General features: G+C 42.8%; 2 protein-coding genes across 4 annotated transcripts in view; one reads left to right on the top strand and one right to left on the bottom strand.

The window, feature by feature from the left end:
• Positions 1–3693, bottom strand: part of PCNX2 (pecanex 2) — a 144577-nt gene extending 140884 nt beyond the window's left edge. Inside the window, exon 1 of the mRNA XM_065730527.1 lies at positions 3526–3693. Within this exon, the coding sequence (XP_065586599.1) occupies positions 3526–3678 (153 nt within the window). The 5' untranslated portion in view covers positions 3679–3693. The remainder of the gene's footprint in view (positions 1–3525) is intronic.
• A 2514-nt stretch (positions 3694–6207) lies between these two features.
• MAP3K21 (mitogen-activated protein kinase kinase kinase 21) overlaps positions 6208–21212 on the top strand; it is a 120053-nt gene continuing 105048 nt past the window's right edge. For all 3 annotated transcript variants that reach the window (XR_010621852.1, XM_065730234.1, XM_065730220.1), the window contains exon 1: positions 6208–7004. Coding sequence is in view for 2 of the 3 variants with exons in the window: in XM_065730234.1 (XP_065586306.1) it covers positions 6278–7004 (727 nt within the window). In the remaining variant the exon portion in view is untranslated. The remainder of the gene's footprint in view (positions 7005–21212) is intronic.

Here is a 21212-nt window from a genome sequence, read left to right as displayed (position 1 = left end):
CAGAAGCTCCTGGATTCCTAAGTGAAAGAGAGGACTGGTTCTCGCTAACACCAACTGCTGCATGTTCCCATCCCTGTATTGTGATCAGAGCTCCTGGACACACACTCAGTGACTCCTCATGATCCCCTTGCACATCCACCCAACATACAGTGCTTCACACAGAGCACATGCTAAGCATGCTCACAATTCAAAATCTGCCTATATATGTATAGATGGATAGATAGATATAGATATAAGTCTAGCATAATTTTAATATTTTGAATCTTGGAAGAAGCTAAGTAGCAGAAGCTAGCAGCTTGTTCCCTGCCCACGCGAGGAATTGGGAAAAAGATGAAGGTGAGGATGGAAAGCCTTGGACTTTCTGAATCAGGCCTCTTGCATAAAGGTAGAAGTGCCATCTGAGTGCAGTTGGTGTTCCTAGGTATGAATATGTGAAAGCTACAAAAATTTGTTTGAGCTAGTGGGAAATTAAATTAAATAATACTGAGGAATTACATTATATATTCCCTTTTGCTGTACTATAGTTATAATTAGCCTTGTTTCCTACAGAAATTAGGTTTTATAATCATACCATGTGTCTGTTTGCTCACCATCTTTCTCCATCCCCGCTGCTGAAGAATTTTTTAACTCTTCAGCAACTGTCACCTAACTTAGAACACCTCCCCGCTCAGAGCAGGCCAGTAGCTTTCAATATCAGAACACTGTGGGACACGGGCAGACACTCAGGTTCACCTGTTTGAAATGCCATCTGACTTACTGCTGATGTACGTAAAGGTAGATGGTGCAATGTCCTCACCTCAGCTTTGGTGTGCTACAGCATGAAAAATGATGGAAAATGTGCAGTCAGCCACTACAGTGAGACTTGGAGAAGAAAGAATGGAAGATACTTTAGCACTGAAGCCAAAGATACATACTTTGATATTCCTTTAGCTGAATTAATATCTAAGAGATGTCCCAAACACCCTGCAGAACATGGAAAAACAGGTAGCAAATCGCAGGGGTGTAAAGTTTATCCACATATTCCAGTGATATGCATATCATTACTGTTACAGAGGGAAAAAGAAGGTTAAAGTGTTGTCAGCTGGGACTGGAAGCAGCTGACACGCTGCAAGCTTTATCACAGTTTACCTCTGAGTAATTTGTTTACTTGCCCACACCCTTATACTGCCACGTCATATTTATCATGGTATGATTTGAAGACCTAATGTTCAGTTCAAGAGCTTCCTTTCCAAAAAAGGATGGAAGAAATAATCACTAAGCTATCGCAAGGGCTCACCAAAAGGTGGGAGCACGCTGAGAGCAGGCTACAGCACGAGCATCCCCAAAACCCTCTCTCTGCTCTACTGGTGTTGCACTGGGGCTGACCTCAGCCAGGTGGCTCTGCTCAACAGTACCACCAGTATTAGACACACACACACACACACAACACCTGGGAGCCCTGTGCTATGTTGTTACTTTATTCCACCAAATCATTATCTATTACTAGATCTGACATAGCAAAGTCAGAAGGTAGCCTAACAATATTGAAAGTTGATTTTTAATAGCAATGATGCTCCAAAGTTTCCAGTGTACATTTTTAATCACATATCTGTTGCTACAAAGGATAAATGAGAAAGAAAAGATGAAACACAGAACTGCATTTTCAGGAATGGTGAAGTTCACAAGGGAACAATTAGTACCAAAGTGAGCTGTGCTGACAACGCTAGAGAACAAAATCCTCGATCCACACAACAGAAACAACATGATACTATAAGCTCCCCAATGCTACCGTCAGCACATCTCAGCTGAGCCAGTGTGAAAAATCCAAAAGCAGCTGGATGAGTTTTGCTACTTCATTCAAATCAAACTGTTACAGTTTCAAAGGTGTAATTGTGACAATCCAAAGCAAAGGCACGTTTTTAAGTAATAGTACTCTGACTTGTTCTAACTTTGCCATTTCAAGAGATATTGGTGACTGCTTAAGCTGATTCCAAATGGTGTAACATGAATACCACCAAAGATTTTAAATAAAATTCCCCAAAGAAATCTTTTAATTAAGAAAGAGGTTCAAGTTTCTAAGTGGTAAGAATATATCTGTTTGTGCACAAAGTTTACAAAGCTCAACCACTTAAAAGCAGGAAAACAAACACTTGAGGAGATAAATACTTGAGTAGGCAACATCATAAATGCATTATATCTATCAAGGATAAAAATTCCCATAGTGACACATTACTCAAGAACACAAGTCCTCCATTTAACCAGATGATTCATCAGAAAGCCAGCCAGTCTGCAGAAGCACATCTATCAAGACAGACAAACACAAAGCCCAGGAGAGAAAATAGAAAAGATAAATAGATAAATTTGGTTTTCTCCTCCCTTTAAATAATTTCTTATGTTTTAGATTTGCTTTAAACTATAGCGTTCTTTTGTGCAACTCTGCATGTCTTCTTCCACGCTATTAGTTCAGAAATTTCCCACAAGGCAACACATACTCTTTCAGATATATACCTACTTACAATAGCTGGAAAAGAAAGTTAACTTTGTTTTGTTTTAGTTTGTTTGTTTTTTGAAAAGTCATGCATTTTACTTCGGTAGCAGTCCTTATGACATTAGGCTCTTGCTGGCTTGCAGAGGACAGACTCCATCCATCAGAAGAAAACACAGTTACCTTCGTTTAAAAACTCCATGACCCATACTTACTGGGATTGAGTACAAACCACGGCCAAAACTACGGCATAGTAATTGATTTTTAAAAATGCATTACTGACTTCTTGCTGAAATTCCAGAGAGCCATGAATGCTCTCTGCAAATCAGGGCCAACCCCAACCATAGAATCATCTGAGGTGGAAGGGACCTTTAAAGGTCATTCAGTCCAATTATTCATGTAGGGTGAAAAGACCTGCTTAGATTTAGGGAAAAAAAAAAAAAAAGTAACACCTAAGTTACAAACTTTGTTAAGAATTGAGTTGAGTCACTGCAAGAGCCAAAGGAATGGCAGTTTTCACCAAGTGAAATACTATTAAAGTACAGCCAGTGAAGGGTTTAACGAATAGATGAAATGATCCAGCAAACTACTTCCAAGCCTTCCTCAGGCAGGAGGTAACACACTAAAGCTGAGTCAAACTTCCAGGATTTCAAGGAAAAACCATACTAAAACTGGACAAGCAAATCCCAATGAGCAAAGCTTCCGATGCGTGATGCTTAGCACAAGGTGAGCTGCGCGGCACGAGGAGCAATGTGACTCACCGGTGACATTCAGACACTTGAATTTCCTCCTTTATTTACCTCTCCCTGCAGGTCAGAGCTGGGCGGGCAGCAAACAAGAAGCAGCCCCCGAAGGGCGCTCTGAGGCGCTGCCGCAGCCCCCCAGCCCCCCTGTGTCGCCCCAACAGCGCGGCGCGGCCTCCTCGAGCGGTCACGGCGGGGACGCGGCGCGCCCACCCGAGGCCGCGCGCTGCCCTTGCCGCCAGGCCGAGGTGCGGCGCGGCCCCGACCCCGGCCCCAACCCGCGGGCGGCTCCCCGCGCCCCGCGCCCGAGGTGCTCACCAGGTGCATAGCGAGCGGCAGGGTCAGCAGGAAGAGCCACAGATAGAGGTGGCAGCTGTTGGTGAAGGCGCCCTGCTCCGGGTCGTGGTACCAGCCGCCGGTCAGCGCCGCCCACACTCCCTGCCCCACCAGCCGCGCCGCCGGCGACACCATGGCCGCCCGCCGCCGCCCCTCAGCCGCCCGCCGCCGCCGCCATGCCGGGCGCCGGCGGATTCTCCCATGGTGCCCCGCGACGCTGAGCATCCCGCCCCACCCCGGCCGGGCCGGGCTTCCCTCCGCTCGGCCCCGGGGCCGCGGCCGCTGCAGGCGCGCGGACGGACGGCGCCGCGGAGCCGCGTTCCGGAGCGCGGCGCCCCGCAGGTGCGGGGAAGGCCCGGCCCACCGGGCGGCACCGTGCGGGGCCCGGCGCGCACACCCCCTCCTCCCCACCGCCTCGACGTTATTTTACCCGATCCGTCGGGTGTTTGTCGGCCTGCTTGGTGGTACCACAAGATCTACTCTGAGTTTGATGACGATTGAGCTTGAATTAGAGGTTTTATAGCGTGTGAGGGGTGTCAGAAGATGGATGTGCGTGGCACTGAGGAGACTGGAGGCATGTGGGGAGCAAGAGCAGGTAGGCCAAACGCAGCACAGGAGATGCTGGGCCGCATCCCTGTGGTACACCTGAGGGAAGGGGTGTGTGGCACTGGATGCCATTGAGAGGCAATTTGCCACAGCTCAGCTCCCAGTGCTGCACACAGTGCAGTCACATTGGATGCTTGTGCTGGATGCTTGATAGGAGGTTCAAGAGCCACACAAACAAGAGGTGTGGCACTGCTTCTTTCAGTGGCACAGGCCTACAGATGTCTGTGGGACTACAGCCATGGGTCGAGGTGTTTGCTTGGTTTGTCCTTGCCAAGAAGCCTCCTAATCTGCATGAAGGAGACACAGTTCTAGTGTTGCCCTGTGTGCCATTGCATTAAACATGTCTTGCATAACATTTCTCTCCCCTTGGTGAGTGGAAATTTTTGTTATACCTTTTGCATAGTAAGGCAGATTCTTTTCAAAGATGACAAAACATAGAACTAGCATCAAACACAATCACCAGCTATCAGTAACAGTTCAAAAGGTATAATCATTAAAATATTATTTTTTCAGAAACTAACAAGTCATTTTCCATATACATACTGACAAAAAACATTTACATGTAGACTTAGAAATAAAAAGAGATGAGTAAACAAAGGGGGAAATGAGAAGTTTATTCAGATGTTCCTCTCTTCTGTATCTCAGGAATCTGGCTCAAGCAGGTTATTCTGAAGTCCTTGGAGGGGAGGGCTTCATCGGACTTGATGCAACACTGTGTCTTACTTAGGGAGATCTGTCCTCCCACCACTCAAATCTTTCCACTCCTTTTCTGGTATAATCTTATTTGCGGGTCAGAAGGGGTCCTGTAATTCCAGCTAAGGGTATGTGTTCCACACACGGCACAGATTGATGCACAGTACTGTACCTGCGGCTGCAGAGGAGTGCCAGAGGTGGAAAAACGTGAGCACAGACCCACTGACAATGACAAACTGAGCAGTGAGCTCCACCACCAGCAAGCTGTATGCTGCCCTTCCTAATGACAACTCCACTAGGTGGTGCCATGAGAAAAGTTACAGGTGCTTGGAGTTGTTCACCATGAAATTATTTCCATTGTTAGATAAGCTAGGAAAAACAATCACACATCAAGATCCTAGAGAACACGGTGCTGCAGAAAGTCCAAAGAATGACCTGGCTGCACCAATTGCTGGTGGATAGCAGCACTTCGGGGAGCACATTTTTTAATACTAGCTCTAAATAAATATTTAAACTTTTCACTGTACTGCAACCAACACCTTGTCTGACCCAAAACATTCCACAGTTAATTAGTTCCTGCAGATTCCTTCCGATAAAGTTCAAGGTGGAATTTGTGTGGCAGAGCGCTCGTATTACAACATACTTTATGGCTTTTATAATAAGGCAAATACCCAGATAAGGAAAAGCTTTGCAATTATCTCTCTGGATAGCTGCGAGGCATTCTCTTATATTAAAGGAAATGGGAAAAGACTTGATAGACGTGCCGGTTCTGCATTACTTCGTTTTGGTTAACATGGTTCACTAACTGCTGTAGCGTTTAAAATAAAACAATTGCCTAGCTTCCAGAGACATAGCTTCGGCTGCGGGATGAACAGGAGCTTATTAACTCCATGCAGTTTTAACCTTTGAATAACAACGTTAGAATCGCGGTTGCGATCCACAGCTGCAAACGCAGCTGAGGGACGCGCAGCACTCCAGATGGGCGAGCAGCTGAGAGCCACCGAACGCGCAGACGATTGCGGCTGGCGGCACGACGCTTTCCCCACACCCTGTTGTCCACCTCGGGCTGCCCTAGCAGCCGCGGCGTTACCACGGCAGAGCACCCGAGGCGGCCCACACCCTCCTCCAGGCTGCGCGCGCGCGGAGGACACCTACCTGCCCACGCACCCGCACCCACTGCCTCCCCCTTCCTCCAACCCCGTCCTAGCTCTCGCCGCCACGTGACGACACCCAGCCAATCAGCGACGCGAGGCAGGGAGGCGGGAGCGGCGCCACTCCCCTGCCCACCCACCCTGCCCGCGCTTGCGCCCTACCTGTGTCAGCCCGGCGGCGCCAAGCCCCGCCCCTCCCGCGGCTCCCGCTCGGCGGCGGCAGGTGAGGATGCGGCCGGGCGGGCGCCCCCGCGGTGGCGGCTGCCGGGGTTGAGGTCGTCGCCATGGCCGCGCCCGGCGCCGGGGCGTCGAGCTCCGGCGGGCCGTGCCCGTTGTGGACTGCGCTGTACGACTACGAGGCGAGCGGGGAGGACGAGCTGAGCCTGCGGCGGGGCGACGTGGTGGAGGTGCTGTCGCAGGATGCGGCCGTGTCCGGCGACGACGGGTGGTGGGCGGGTAAGATCCGGCAGCGGCTGGGCATCTTCCCCGCCAACTACGTGACCCGGCAGCCCCGCGGCGCGGCGGGCGAGGAGCCGGCGGGCAGCCTGACCGAGATTGACTTCCAGCACCTGGAGCTGCAGGAGATCATCGGCGTGGGGGGGTTCGGCAAAGTGTACCGGGCGACCTGGCGCGGTCGCGAGGTGGCCGTGAAGGCGGCGCGGCAGGACCCCGACGAGGACATCACGGCCACGGCCGAGAGCGTGCGGCAGGAGGCCAAGCTGTTCGCCATGCTGCGGCACCCCAACATCATCGCCCTGCACGGGGTCTGTCTGCGGGAGCCCAACCTCTGCCTCGTCATGGAGTTCGCCCGCGGCGGTTCCCTCAACCGGGTCCTGGCCGCCGCCGCCTCCTCCTCGTCCTCCGCCGCCGCCCCCGGGGCCGCCCGCGGGGGCCGCCGCATCCCCCCGCACGTCCTGGTCAACTGGGCGGTGCAGATCGCCCGCGGCATGCTCTACCTGCACGACCAGGCCATCGTCCCCATCCTACACCGCGACCTCAAGTCCAGCAACAGTGAGTCCCTCGGGGAGGCGGCCGGGGCCTCGCGGCTTGGGGCCCGGGGGCGGCCGGCTCGGGGAGCGGGGCCCTGCCCGCCCCGACGTGTGCCAGCGGCGGGTGGGTCTCTGCGCCTGTAGAGGGTCTTTGGCTCTTTCGGAAAGGTTTGGGGGTGAAGCGGGTGTGCGTGAAGCACGGCAGGAATGAGCCCTGCTCTCTCAGGTAGGAAGGAGCGCGGTCAGAAGCGAAGTGGGGTGAAATCTAATGCGTTGGTCACAGCTGCAGTTACACGAGACTTCCTTTCTCGGGCAAGGTCTGCTACCCTTAACAGGACCTTGGCTCGCTATAGCTTTTAAAGGAAAGATTAATCATAGAATTGTAGAATGCCTTGTGTTGGAAGAGACCTTAAAGAACATCCACTTTGAATCCCCTGCATTGCAGGGTGTGCTGTTGCTTGCCAAACTGGGCTGCCCAGAGCTCCATCCAGACTGGCCTTGAATGCCTCCAGGGATGGGGCAGGTTTTCCTTCTGTTAATAATAAAGGTGTTGCTTCTGTTTCACTTCTGGACATCTGCACATGGTTTTGGCTCTCGTTAGATAAAATTCACCTGCACAGTGAGCAGTGATGAGAAAAACAGTAGTTTGTTTTTTTTTAAACTGTGATGCTTTTGTTCACACTTGCTTTCCACCTCTGGTGTTGACAAAAGCACCTGAAAGAGTGAGGGAGTTGTTCAGTTCATCCATCCTTCACCCATCTGTTGTAGCTGATGCAGGGCCATGTAAGACAGCTGTGCTGAAGGCTGGTTTCACTGGGGTGGAGATGTGTTTATGCCTCACTGTCGTGGTTGTTTCAGATTAGAGGCCTGAAAGTGGAAATGTGTCCTTACATAAATGCCTGAAGCATTAAAAAAGCCTGAAGTCTTGCTGCAAATGTGGCCCGTTCAGAGTAGAAACATTACCCTGCTTTCAGCTGGACATCCTTAAGTGGTTAAGTGAAAATGAAAAAGCTTTATTCAAGTTTGAAGCATTTTGTTTGAAAGGCTTTTGCAGTGTGCCTTGAAGGTCATCATGCATGGATTGTTAAGACAAGGCTCAGTCATGGGACTGCTCCCGAGAACACTTTCACTATTTGTTTGATAAAGAAAGGACCTAGCTCAGCTGTATTTGTGGTTCTGATTGTAGCACAAGATGATGAACTCCTGGAACATTGCTTCAGGGTCTTAGAGACTTCGTGGCCAATGTGTTAAATCCTAGGCAGCTGTTAGTAGGCAGCTTGTATCCTGGTTTACTGCGCTGCACAGAATGAGCTGCTGCGCCTTGCTACACTCCTGATGTGACAATGGCAAAGTCCACTTTTGAAATGAACTTGTAACCCTGGTTTAGCACAACACTCAGAGCTGCACTGGTGACTGCTGTGCACTGATTACCATTATCATCTCTGTGTATGAAGATAATGGCAGAGCATTTTAAAAATATGCTTTTAATTATAACCTCAATATATGTGCTTGTTCACTGCTTTCGTTATTTACTGTGGTTGCCCATGTGATTAATTTCAGCCGCATACTTTTCTCACCCATGTTTTCTTAATCTTGCCGAGGCCTGAAGATGGTCTTGATCATCTAATTGAATGGTGACATTGGAAGTCATAGGTTCATAGTCAAGTATGTTCATAGTCAAGTCAACAGTATGCTAGTGACTGAATATACTACAGTCATTAACTGATAGAATATTTTACATGAATTTAAAGGGACTGCAAATACTGATGTGTTTTCTGTTATGTTACTTCTCTGTTTCTCCAGGATTTCACTTTTTTGTTACTGTCATCTTTTTCAACCTTTCATGCCTGGGAGTAGAAGGCTGCTGGGGTGTGTGGTGCTTGGTGTGGGCAGCAACTGCTTGGTGATGGCTGTGGCCACAAACAGGACTCTGTGATGGGATCTGACTGCTCAGCTGTTACTCACCAATTCCCATGGCCTGTTAATGGTGGTGGTCATTGCATGAAGAAATTCCCAGTAGTTTGCCACTGTACCAGCTTTGTGCTAGCTTACTGATCTTCATTGGGAAGTTCTTCCTTAGACAACAAATCAGAAAAATGACTTCCCTTAATATGACACAGTATGGGATGCTGACTAAAATATTTCATTAGCAAATACCTAAGAACTGTATTTTCAGCCCCATACAGCAGTATATTTGATCCAGAAAAGATATATGTCAGGACTCGTGGCTGGTAAACAATAGGCAATGCAGGCTTCTTAAAGGCAAGCGTGTTATTTCTCTGCAATCCCTTCCATAAAGTCGGGATCTGTAGGACGGTGTATCTGGCACTGTTTCACTAACATCACATTGATATGATTGGTGAGGGATCTCTACAGACTGAATAGCAGTAATGAGAGCAGTAGAATTTATTTTATTTTTTGACAGCAGTGCCTGACTTCTTTTGTCCACACAAGTTTCTTTAGACACTTTTGGAGGTGGGAAAAGGTAAAGCAAGAAATTGACATGCAAATATTTTCTATATTCACAAAAAAAAAAAAGAAAAAAGAAAACTAACAATCTTTGTAGGGGCTATAAGCAAGGAATTTAAAGGGTGACTGCGGGATTTGGATGGTATCAGGACTTCTTCAATTCTGGAGTCCATGTAAAAAATCTTAAAATTTAATGATTATTCCAAATGTGTAAAAATGTGTAAAAAAAAAAAAAAAAGCTCTTAAGTATGTATGATGAAGTGAAAACATAATAACCATGGCTATTAATGGTTATTTGCAAATTGACTGTGGGTGCTTAATAAAACCTTTCAGAGGTGACGTGGTCATAAGTTTCTTTGGAAAAGAACAGTCTATTTTGAGAGTTTCTTTCTAATAAGCAGCTTTTGTGATCTTAGATGCATAGAGTAAGGAGATTATCTAAAATTAGGATGGACTTTGCCTAAACAAATTCCAAAGGAAAATTTGAAAGTAAATTTGAGGTTTTTCAAATTGTTCTATATAGTTAAGGAGTTATGAATTAAAAAGTAATTTGAATGAAATGGAATATCTTAAACTGAAAAACAGTATCTCCTGGGTACAAATGCAGTCTTGGTTAGCAAGCTATTTGATTATGAAAAAGTTTTCTTACTGAAAATAAAGAACACAAGTTCATCTTAAAGACCAGAAACTAACAGTAAAACGAGGAATAAGAAACAAGTCTTTTTTTTCTTCTTCTTCAGGTTTTTTCTCAGCAGGTTTTTTCAGATTCTTTCAAAGGATGACTTTCTTTTTTTTATCATAGAATGTCTTGCGTTTGAAGGGACCTTAAAGCCCATCCAATCCCTGCTGTGTGTAGGGCTGTCCCTCAGCTGCTCAGGCTGTCCAGGGCCCCAGCAATCTTGGCCTTGAGCACCTCCAGGGATGGGGCACCACAGTTTCTCTGGGCAGCCTGTGCCAGGGCCTTACCACCTTTTGAGTAAAGAATTTCTTCCCAGTGTCTAATTTATATCTTCCCTCTTTCAGTTTAAAGCTTTTACCCCTTGTCTTATCACTATCAGATCACTTAAAATGTCCCACACCATCTCTTCTGTAGGCTCCCTTTAACTACTGGAAAGTTGCAGTGGGGTTTCCCTAGAGCCTTCTCTTATCCAGACCGAACAAGCCTATCTCCCTCAACCTTTCTTCATAGGAGAGGTGCTCTAGCCCTCTGTTCATCATCATGGCCCTCCTCTGAATCTGTTCCACAAGCTCCACATCTTTCTAGTGCTGGAGTTCCAGGCCTGGACACTGTATAGCCAGTTTTCTCCAGTTTTTCTCTGGGGGAGTCAAATTGTTTTTTTCTGGCCAAGGACACCTCATTAATTAGGAGGCCTTAGTCAACTGTGGTTATTTTGGGGTTCAATTCAGTCTTCTCTGTTGTTTTCTTAGGGGTCTCAATAAAGTTAATCTTATGTTCAGCTAAAATGTGTAAGGTTTTATTTTCTGAAATCCAATGTAGAGTAAGCAGAGGTTTGTGGTTTTGGGATTGGTTTCAGATTGCACAGTACTTCTGCCTAAAAAAAAGAGTGTTTTATCTCTAGTACAGCAGCTTTGTGTACTTGTAGGAAACATTACAGAAAGTTCAGAATATCTTGCTTATGGCATGATCCAATCCATTAATACAAGGTGAAGCACAAAGTTGATTCTGTGCAGATTGTGTAGTTGCATAATACTGATAAGTCCTCTGTTCATTTGTTGGAGGTGGATATGCAAGTAGGGGTTGGCTTACTAATTCTTTCAGCTTCCCAGGGTCCTTTATGGCCCCCAGTTTGCAAGAGTGCACCAAGTCTGTATTATGTATAGAAATCATCAAGAACAGGTTGACTTTCAAAGACTGTTGAATAAAGCCAAGGAGATAACAGTTCTAATGAGATCAATACTTGAAAACTGATGAGACCAAACATCCAGGAGAACAATGAAACAGCAGTTTGACAACCTGGATTAAAATGACATCCTTCAGAATAATCTCATGTAATAACTCAGAAAAGAGAATTTGGTCTTAAAATCTCAGAGGGCAGTTTGACATGGCTTGGCAGGATTTCTATTGAATCAGTTGCTTTTGATGAAGGGTGTTGTACTGGAATTTGAGGGAAAGCAAGACAAAATAACCTCTGATTATTGCTCCTATAGGTTGTTTGCAGCAGAACTGTTTAACTTATAAAAACAACTTGAAAATAAGATTGAAGTGTTTTCAAGAACTCACAAAAAATGCTTTCCCTCATACTTTCCTACCTAGAAGCTTCATGTTGGCTGTTGGGTTATGGAATGAGAAAGAGGCTAGATGTAAACTTACCTGCTCTCTTTCCTGATTTTATTCTGAGATCACTAGGGTGTATAATCTGTCTCTTGGCTCTCTTTTGAAGAGGAAAGACTTGCTCATTTCACCTGTGAAGTTGTAAGGACTGCTTATACATTATTAAATGATTGCATATTCAGTGCCTTCTAATGTATGGTTATAAAGAAAAAAAAATCTATTGGAATTGGTTTGGGTAGTTTTGAGAGAGAACTGGGTTTTTTTGCAGATGCAAGTTTCGTCTCCAGATGCCCTCTCATGGTAGTAGAACTTGTAGTTGTTTCTGTCAATAGCCATAAGCCAATTACTGTTCACCTGTTAGGTTGCATAGTTAAAATAAATAGAAATTAAAAAATATTTTCCTGCAGGCAGGTGCTCTGCATCTCCCTCACCTCTTTGTGATGCTCATTCATTGGGCTTCTACTTTTCTGTTCTCTTCCATGTTTCCAGTGTCCCTGCTGGGCTAGCCCCTGATGTCCCAGGGTACCAGCTCCAGAATAGGGGATTCCTGTCACTTCCTCTCATAGTCTCTCTGCTATAATTGGTTTGAAACGTCTCCTATAGCCTTGCTAACTGCTGAGCTGGTGATACTGGTTGCTGTCTCTAAGGTCTAAAGAGGAACAAACATTTGTCTGGCAGAACTGAAGTTCCTTTTCTGTAAGACTTCTGTAAAGCCCATAGGAACTTGACAGCTCTGGGAACATGGTATTTCTTTGACTGTTTTATCTGACTGACAGATAGAATGGTGAGACCAAAAGTAACTGGGGCAACAGGGAAGGACTGACTGATTTTTCTTCAGGAAGACTGGCTTAAAAAAGACCCTTGTCCCACAGGCGAGGAACTGCCAATCCCAGCCTACGTGCAAGATCATTTTTTAGTTAGGAAGGTGTTCAGAATATAAATACTTCTGCAAATGTTTGTACCTTTTATGTGCTAGCAGTTCAAAATTCTTGTGCCTCATTTTTCCATGCTGTATTCATATAGGAAGTCATAGTAATTAAGTGCTACTATTCTTAATTACTTAAATTACATAAAGATTAGAAAATATCCCAGGTGTACCAGCTTCCTAGCCCATCTTTATGAGTATACGTAGCCCTGCCTTCTGCTTTGCACTAAAGATAATGCTGCTGCATTACAACATTAAAAACTGGTCATACATTCCTGGAATGTGTAGCAGGAAGGAGCACTGGATTTGGTAATCTTATCTGATTAGCATTTACAAAAAATTCCCTCATGCAAGCCATAAAAGTACTGCAGAATTTCATCAACTTGAGAAACAGCATCTCTTCAAATCTATTAGAAGTTGACATTCAGTTCAATTATGTTTTTCTCTTGCATGTTGTTATGTCACTTGAAAGTGTTATGCCTTGTTTCACAAAACATTGCTCCCAGTAATCTGTTATGTGATTTGATGTGCTCTGACTATATAGATAGGGGTTTTATTTTTTTAGAGACCCTGAAGGAATGCTAGTTTCTGTGGGAGCAGCAAATGCTTAGCAGCCTTTGCTTTTCATCTTTCAGTGAATCAAAGGCAGTGTTTTGCATTATGCTGTTTTGTTTTCACCTGTTACATTTATTTACTTGCTGCATGTGTTTTTTGTTCAAAAAGAGATGCTGGAATTCAGGAAAGAGCAATTTTAAATAGCAGGGGATTAATGATTTTAGTATGTTTTTTGTCACATTGAATTTTGTGAACTTCTGTTCTGTAACTGAACGTTTGCTTGTGTAGAATGTAATGTTCCAGAGAAGTAACATCTAGCATTTGATTTACCTGTACATGTAAGACTTAATTGCAGTAGTCATTTATTTGGCCTTAGCTTGATATCTTCTAAATTTGCTGCTGTTTGATGTTTCTGTGGACTCAAATTGAACATTAAAAAGTGGAGAAAAAATTCTAATCACCTTATGTGCTTATTAATTTTGAGGCAGTATGTTCAAGTATATGCGCATGTGCTCCTCAATGCTGAAAGCAAGATTCTAGACTGAAACACTGTCTGAATTTAATACAACTAATTTAAAAACATTAGCTTTGTATATCTTTAACTCCTTTTTAATACAGATTTTCATGTTGTTTCCTCAACTATGTACACCTGCAGTTATTCCTTTCTCTTATTTGGTGTTAAGGCTCTGTATCTTCAACAGGTAGTATCATTAATAAGAAAAATAATGTTGCTTTGCTCTCCTGGATCTTACTTCGTTCTTCTTGTCTTTCTCTTCTCCCTGTCTTTCTTCTGTATCCTGTTGTAAGACACCAAAGAAGCTGTTTTACTATTGTTTTTACACTGTTTTTAGAAGTTGTTCTCTTCCTGTTCCTCCTTGGACTCTTCCCTGGGAGGTTTCTGCAGGAGGCTCATTTTTGCCAAGATTACTGGTGCTGCCTTCTTGCCCAGCATGGGGAGTCGCATTCTAGTCTGTAGCTCACAGATTTTCTGTTTTTGCTGAAATGAATGGTTTGGGGGTGGCACTGCAATTCATCATGTGGGACTTTTAATTACAGTATTTGTAATGAATATCAGTGTGTTAAACAAAACTTCAAGCAGTACTTGATTACGTTTTTTTTTTAAAGCTGGTGTTCTAGGATGAGGTCACATTCCTACCCGTCTCTGAAAGTAGCACAAAGAGCAGTTATCTTCCGTAGAAGTCAGTGGAAAAACTAGCAGCTCAACAGCTCCAGTTAGCTGTTAAAATACTTACACAGTTTTGTTTGTTCTCCTAGACAGTGAAAAAATAACTTTACATGCTGATTGTAACATTTGTGTAATGAGGCATTGTACTTACATAGACATAATGCAAAATGTAATTATGCAACTGAGATGTGGGCACTGATAGTGTTGTTACTCTGTTGTCAGAAAAACTTGAGAGAGAACTGAGTTTTCTATTCCAGTGTTGTCTCCCCACGCCCCGCTTTGGGACAGCAATCACAGTGTGTGTGTTTTTGGACTCCCTGACTAAATATTAAAAGTTCCATTAAAAAGTTGTTGTGCAGCCTCAAAAGAATGGAGAAGTAACACATTATTGTACTGTACTTGGATGTTGGATACTGTTTTCTGGTTGCTTTGACCTTAGAAGATAACAGCCTTTTTTTTTTTTTTTTTGCAGCCTCTGTTTCTCTTGTTATCACAAAGCATGAACTTTCTTTTAAATATGCTTCAGTCTTTCAAGCTCTGAAACAGTGGCCTTGTAGAGTGAACCTTTGCAAGGAGTTTTTACAGCATGAGTGACTTCTGCCCTTGATTATTCATTTCTGATGATCTGTTAGAATTTGAAATGTTGAAATTCAGTTCACTGATCTTCAGTGACAATGCTTATTAAAAGTGCAGTGGTTTTTTTTTTGTTGTTTGTGTGCTTTGTGATCTCCACCTCCCACCAATATTGCCCACTAAACCATGTCCTTTATTACAACATCTAAACTTTTCTCAAACAATTGCAGGGATGGTGACTCTACCACCACCATTGGAATGGGACAGCACACTTCAGTGCCTTGCTGTTCTTTCAGAGAAAAAGTTTTTCCTAACATCCAACCTGAACCTCCTCTGATGCAATTTGAGGCCTATCACTGTTACCTAGGAGAAGAATTTGACCCCAACCTCACTACAGCCTCCCTTCAGGTAGTTGTAGAAGGCAATAACGTCTCCTCTGAGCCTTCTCATCTCCAGACTGAACAATCCCACTTCCCTCAGCTGTTCCCCATAAGACTTGTGTTTCAGCTCCCTCACAGCTTCTTCTGCCCTTCTCTGGATGTGCTCCAGTGCCTCAATGTCTTTATTGTAGTGAGGAGCCCAAAACTGAACACAGTACTTAAGGTGTGGCCTCACCAGAGCTGAATACAGGGGGTATATATTAAATACTAAATGACTTGTCTATCAATGGTAGCAATACCAAACTAACATCTAATGTCATCAATTTACATTCCTGAATTGAATTTTTTAAATTAATTTTCACCATTTTCATCTCTGCACGTGATTTTTTTTATAGAGAGCTATAAAATGCCATACAATATCACCACAAAAGTATTTTTTCTTCTTAGAGATTCCATCCAAGTTTAACCTTTTTTTTTTTTTGTGGGAGGTCATAGCTCCAGTTAAATCGGTCCTAGACGTGCCGGTGTTGGCTACATAATCATGCTTTGTTCTCTTCATAGCTACTGAAATCTGTGTTTTGGCAGGTGTGCTATTAACTTGGAGCTGATAAGCCAGCCCTCCCTCTGAAAAATGCAGGAGTAACTACTTCATTTCTATGGTTCATTATGGGACATGTTAACCCTTGGAACTGAATATACTTAAGTTTTGTATGTTTGGAAAATTTTCTCATTTTCTTTGCCACTAGGATTAAATGTCACTAATATTTATTGTGTAGCTAATTGTACTTATTTCCTCAAGTATTATATAAAAGAAAAAAACTTATGTTTTCCTAACTTGTTACTAAATCTTCATTATTACTGCATTAAAAAAGCAGATTAACCCCTTCCATTTTCTCTTTCCAAGAGAAAGAGTGCTACCAAGCTTGCTGAGTTCTCATTTTAAATTAAGTACTTCATCTTGGCTATTGAAGAAATCTAGAGTCCTGGAAGTGCACAGCGTGGCGAGGCTGTTCTGCAGCTATATGGGTGGAACAAAAGTTTTTTTTCTGTTTTGTATTTAGAAATATAAAAATATGAGATCAAAAAGTCAGTCATTTTCTGATTTGTTTTGAAAAAGCTTTAGCTTGGCAAAAAAAAAAAAAGTTTTAAATTGAGTCTTTTAATTGTTCTTTATAAAATAGATTGCTTTAGTTGTCAGATGAAACCAATGGCCAAATTCCAGATCCTTTGCAGAGCTTAACCTACTAAAATCTCTCATAGAAATGATATTAAAGGGGTTTTGCATGAAGTAATGAGTTTCTAAGATAACTCAATAACTATACTGACGACAAAGCATCTACAACCAGTTGTTTGGGTTTATAGGCTAGTTTTTTGTAGTGGAAACCACCTTGAAAAGTATGTAAGCTTTTTCTTTTTTTTTTTTTGTCTTCAATTTATCCAACCAATGATGGAGCACCTGGTGAGAAGGCAGGGCCAACCCAGGGAAGCTCAGGTGCATGCAGTGCATATGTGTGAGTGACTGGAAGGAGTAGAGCCAGGATCCCCCCACTGTCCCAGACCTCATTTAAGGGTTGGAAGTGGAGACAGGGGTATCTCACTGGAGGTTCCTGTCTACCTGAGGCCTTCCAAAGATAAGCAGTTTTTTTCCTTTTGTTTCTGTATACATGACTGCTGTACTTGAGCTTATCCTTACTTGCTGTGACCTGGGACTTTGCTGCCCCACTATCATTGCTCTTTTTCCATCATGTTACAGCATTACACACATGAAATGCAACTTTTTTTTTTGTGATCTGTATAAAGTAACAATAAAGTATATAATTGATAAACGTAGTAAGTTACAATCAGGGAAAGTAAGCTAACTATGTAAATAATTGTGCTTATCCAGAAGTTGTCCTTTCCTGATTATGTTGATGTATTAAAATACTTTGAGTGTTTTTCTATTTACTGGAAGAAGATGTCAACGTAAGTTAGAAACAAATTTGGGTTAACAAGTACTCAGAAGATGATATTACAAATGATAGCGAAGTTGATGTGTTAGCTGGCTTCTGAATGAGGGGAACCGCTTGCCTCTGGCTGTCATTTTTGGGAATATGGTCCTCAGCTACATTGTGTTTGTGAGTTCTGTTACGTTGTTTGGTATGTGTTGATTTGCTTTGTTCTGAAAGGAATGGTCAGATCTTTAACTTGAGGTAAGGAAGGTGATAGCACGTTTTCTGCAAGTTTTTATTTGGAGGAGGCTACCTGATGCATTACACAGTGGCAATGTAGTTATATATAATAGCTCTGGTTTGCCTTACCTTTATATTTTATTTTATTTAAGGAATAGGAAGGAATTGTTTAGGAGCAAAAATCACTATTAATTCTCTGTTTCCTAGCACAGTTTGATCTCTAAGAAATGGATGAGTGTTTTGCTCTGTAGAGCTTGAATTTGTAAACATTCTGTAGTCAGGTATGACTGATGTACCTCTAAACTATTACTCCTAGTAGTTCTTAGCATATCTTTTTGATCTTCCTTCATTTTGGTTGCTGTTTTTATGTTATAGCTGCTTTTTAAAAACTAATAATGAGCAAAGAAGAAAAAGCTTAGAAGGTCACTTAAAAACAAAGTAACTGCTGTGTTTCTAATAAGTGTGAAATTTCCTGATAGGTGCAGCATAACTGAGTGGTTCGAGTTTTAAATCCAGTTTTCAGCATGGATTTATCTCCATGTAATTGTAAAATTGTAGAGGAATTGCTGCAGTGAAATAACTTTTCATGAGTGTAAAACTTAAATAGGAGAACTAATCTTGGTACTTTATTAAGCAAAGAACTTAATGATGTTTGGAGTACAATCTGCTGTTTTCTCTAATGCAGAATCCAAATTCTTTTCACAATTTACTGTTGAAACAATAATTAATGTCTAATTGCAAATGCTTGTTACCTCTGGTGCTTTCTCTTAAGGCACAACAGAAATTTCTGGTTTGTGTTAGAGAGCTTTCAGAACAGCAAGAGAAGTACAGATGGTAGGCAGGAAAATAACTCGCAGCATCTGCATCCTGTGCCAATAACTTGTTAAAACGGCTTTGCTCTCAAGTTTCCATTTGCCCAAAGTTGCTTTAATAATGGTTATTAAAGAAGTGAAGGGGAAGCAAAAGATGGTGATGCAAGGTATGCTGCAGCTGTTGAAATCACTCCTTTCTCCTCTTCGTTCTCTTCTTCACTCTCCTCCTTTCTTGCAGACAGTCAGGCAAGCTTTTGTCATTCTAATTTTTTTGTTGATTTCTTCTTTACACGGCCCCTACGGGATGTATTTTTCCTATGTGGTTGGTGTGTACTTGTAAATCCTTGCTATCAAGGACATTTTATGTCAAGTCTTGTCTTGTTTTGACTTTCCAATTGGGAACACTTTGTTCAGGACTTCTTAAATATATGTTGGCTCATGTGAAGTAGGATTATTCTTTTGAGCTAGATGTTCTTAAACAAATGCATATAAGACCGAATTGTTGAGCTGCTTTCAATGTTGTATGAAAATTAAGAATTGATTATATGTCTGCTATGAAAAGACAAAGGATAGAGAAGCACAGCATCCCTATAATAAAAGGTAGATAAATATGTCCTGTGTATGTACTCTTATTTAAGGGATGAAATTCCTTTGTGGATGGCAAGATCTAAACTTTATCCAGTGAGATTATCACAGTTTTAACAGATGGAGGCTGCAGAGGTTAGGTGCCAACTCATAACAGCCACTACCCTGAGAACTGGCAGGAGAAAATCAAGGTATCTAAGAAGCAGTGCTGTAAAGACAAGTGGATCACCCTTTTATAGATCGAAGACGTTCTGATCAGTTAACGTTTTCACTGTGGTATTTAATTAGCGGTTGAAATGCTTAGCAGAGCATTCTGTGTGATGTGATTTCTGTAAAAGTGTTGAAGTTTAAATTTCTAATTGCATTTGAAAAGTAATAACTCCAAGTAATGGAGATAGTTCTCTTAATGTTGACAAGGTACTGTGTTTCGTTAGTTGAGTATGTGATGTGCTTAAGAAAGTTTTGTTTTTTTTTTTAACCCCTGTGAATTCTTAGGTAGAGATACAAGGTATCCCTCGTGGTATTGTTGCATGTGAATTATCAGAAACCAGATTCACTTGCAAACAAGTGGAGAGGGAACCGATGTGGGAGCTGTAGCGGGACACAGTAGCAGCATTGTGAGGGCAGTCTTTTCTTGGCAAGTAGGGCTGTATAGTAGAAGGTTCTTTCTGGTATGCTCTTCAGAAAGACTTCATCGGTGGTAAATGGAGTGGCACTTAGGTATTGAACCTGTAATCGCATTAATTTAAATAGTTGTATGATTAAATACCTTTTCTTACTGAAAAATACAGCAGTCAACTGCTTAGAGAACTGTAGATAAAGGTAGCTAGTAACTGCTGACTCAAGAAAGTTTGTGTAACTCTTCATTTTTACTAGCAACAAAGCATGCTATATGGAAGGTACAGTAGAAACTGTAAAGTGTAAAGAAGAGAGGAGGGATCCAGGTGACTTCAGTGTTTCAGGTAAACTTCTGTAAATACAGGCATTTGAAGTACACCTAAACTCCCTATGTAATTATTTGATCCTTTGACTTGGCTTTTCTAAGAAAACCTTGTGTAGCCGCTTAAACCAGTTGTTTCACTGATAATGGTCTCCTGAAAGTGTTGGAATGCATTATGAAATAAAATGGATTTAATTGCATGAAGTCTTTGGATTTCAAGATTTGGATTTCCTGTCAAATGATACATTAAGTCAAGTGTTGACTTTCAGATAGTTAATGATGTTGGAGAAGTATAATGATCTGCATTTTTTTCATAACAAAAAGAAAACTGAGGCTATAGGAAATAAAATTAGAAGAATAGCATTGAAGATCTGAGTACCAGGTGGAAGTTTCCTGGCTGTGCTGCCAACTAAGAGGTCTGTCCAGAATTCCATCATGCTTGCTATAAATACTGCTTCTAAAACTACATGTATTTTAAAGCATGAAAAGAAAAGGGACCAAGACAAGAAGGTGAGTGCTTTGTGTAAAACTGTGCATTAAACAAAATGCTTGCAGTTGAAACAAGTGGTTTCAATTCCTCTTTGGGGATTCAGCTTAGTACTGAAGCTTGCACTGAGGGTGTAGTCCTGGACCTGTCTGAGTTTGCATCCACCCCAGGAATTTGACTTGTCTAAATATGTTCTTCCCCATTATTTCTTGACCACTTACTTCCTGGCTGTATCTCATGACAGTAATATTCTGTGTCTTCAAGAAAAAGAATTGGATTCCTTCTGCATTTCTGTACTCAATCAGTTCCTCTCTTCCTTGCCCCTTTTTTAACGGGTAGCAGAACTCTATGCCTAACCTTCAGTTCTCTGTTTCTTGGAAGGCAGCCATCTTTGTCCTGCCTCTCGCTTCACTTTTTATTCTTTTTTGTTCCAATATATTTTCAACCTAAGCATGCAAAAAAGAACAGATCAGAGGAAGTAGCTCCTGTCCAAATGTGGCCAAGCCTGGCCTGTGGCTTATGCATCTCCTTTAACCATGGCTGTGGAAGTTGTTGCTTACTCTCGTTAGCTCAAAGCAAGTTTTATTGCTGGGTACAAAAGTTTGGAGATGAAGCAGAGTGTTGGAGAGAGGTAGGAAAGAGAAATGGCACAGGAAAAGGAGAGTGGGAGCACATGGGTGGGATATTAATGGGACTTTTACTTCTTTTCAAACTTAACTTCTGTGGTTTTCCTGATGGATAACAGGTGTATGGGAACAAAAGAGGTTCAGCAGGGATGTTGCCAGTTTGAGTTTAACTAGAGAAATGCAGAATTGGAAAGAATGGGCTAGCTAGCCCACAGGTTTTTTATTTATTGC

Source organism: Cyrtonyx montezumae, unplaced genomic scaffold (assembly GCF_038088225.1).
Source record: "Cyrtonyx montezumae isolate F1298 unplaced genomic scaffold, pur_monq_1.0 scaffold_0, whole genome shotgun sequence".
Lineage (NCBI taxonomy): Eukaryota > Metazoa > Chordata > Aves > Galliformes > Odontophoridae > Cyrtonyx > Cyrtonyx montezumae.
Note: the sequence above shows the minus strand (reverse complement) of the source record. Positions and strands in the feature narration are given on the sequence as shown.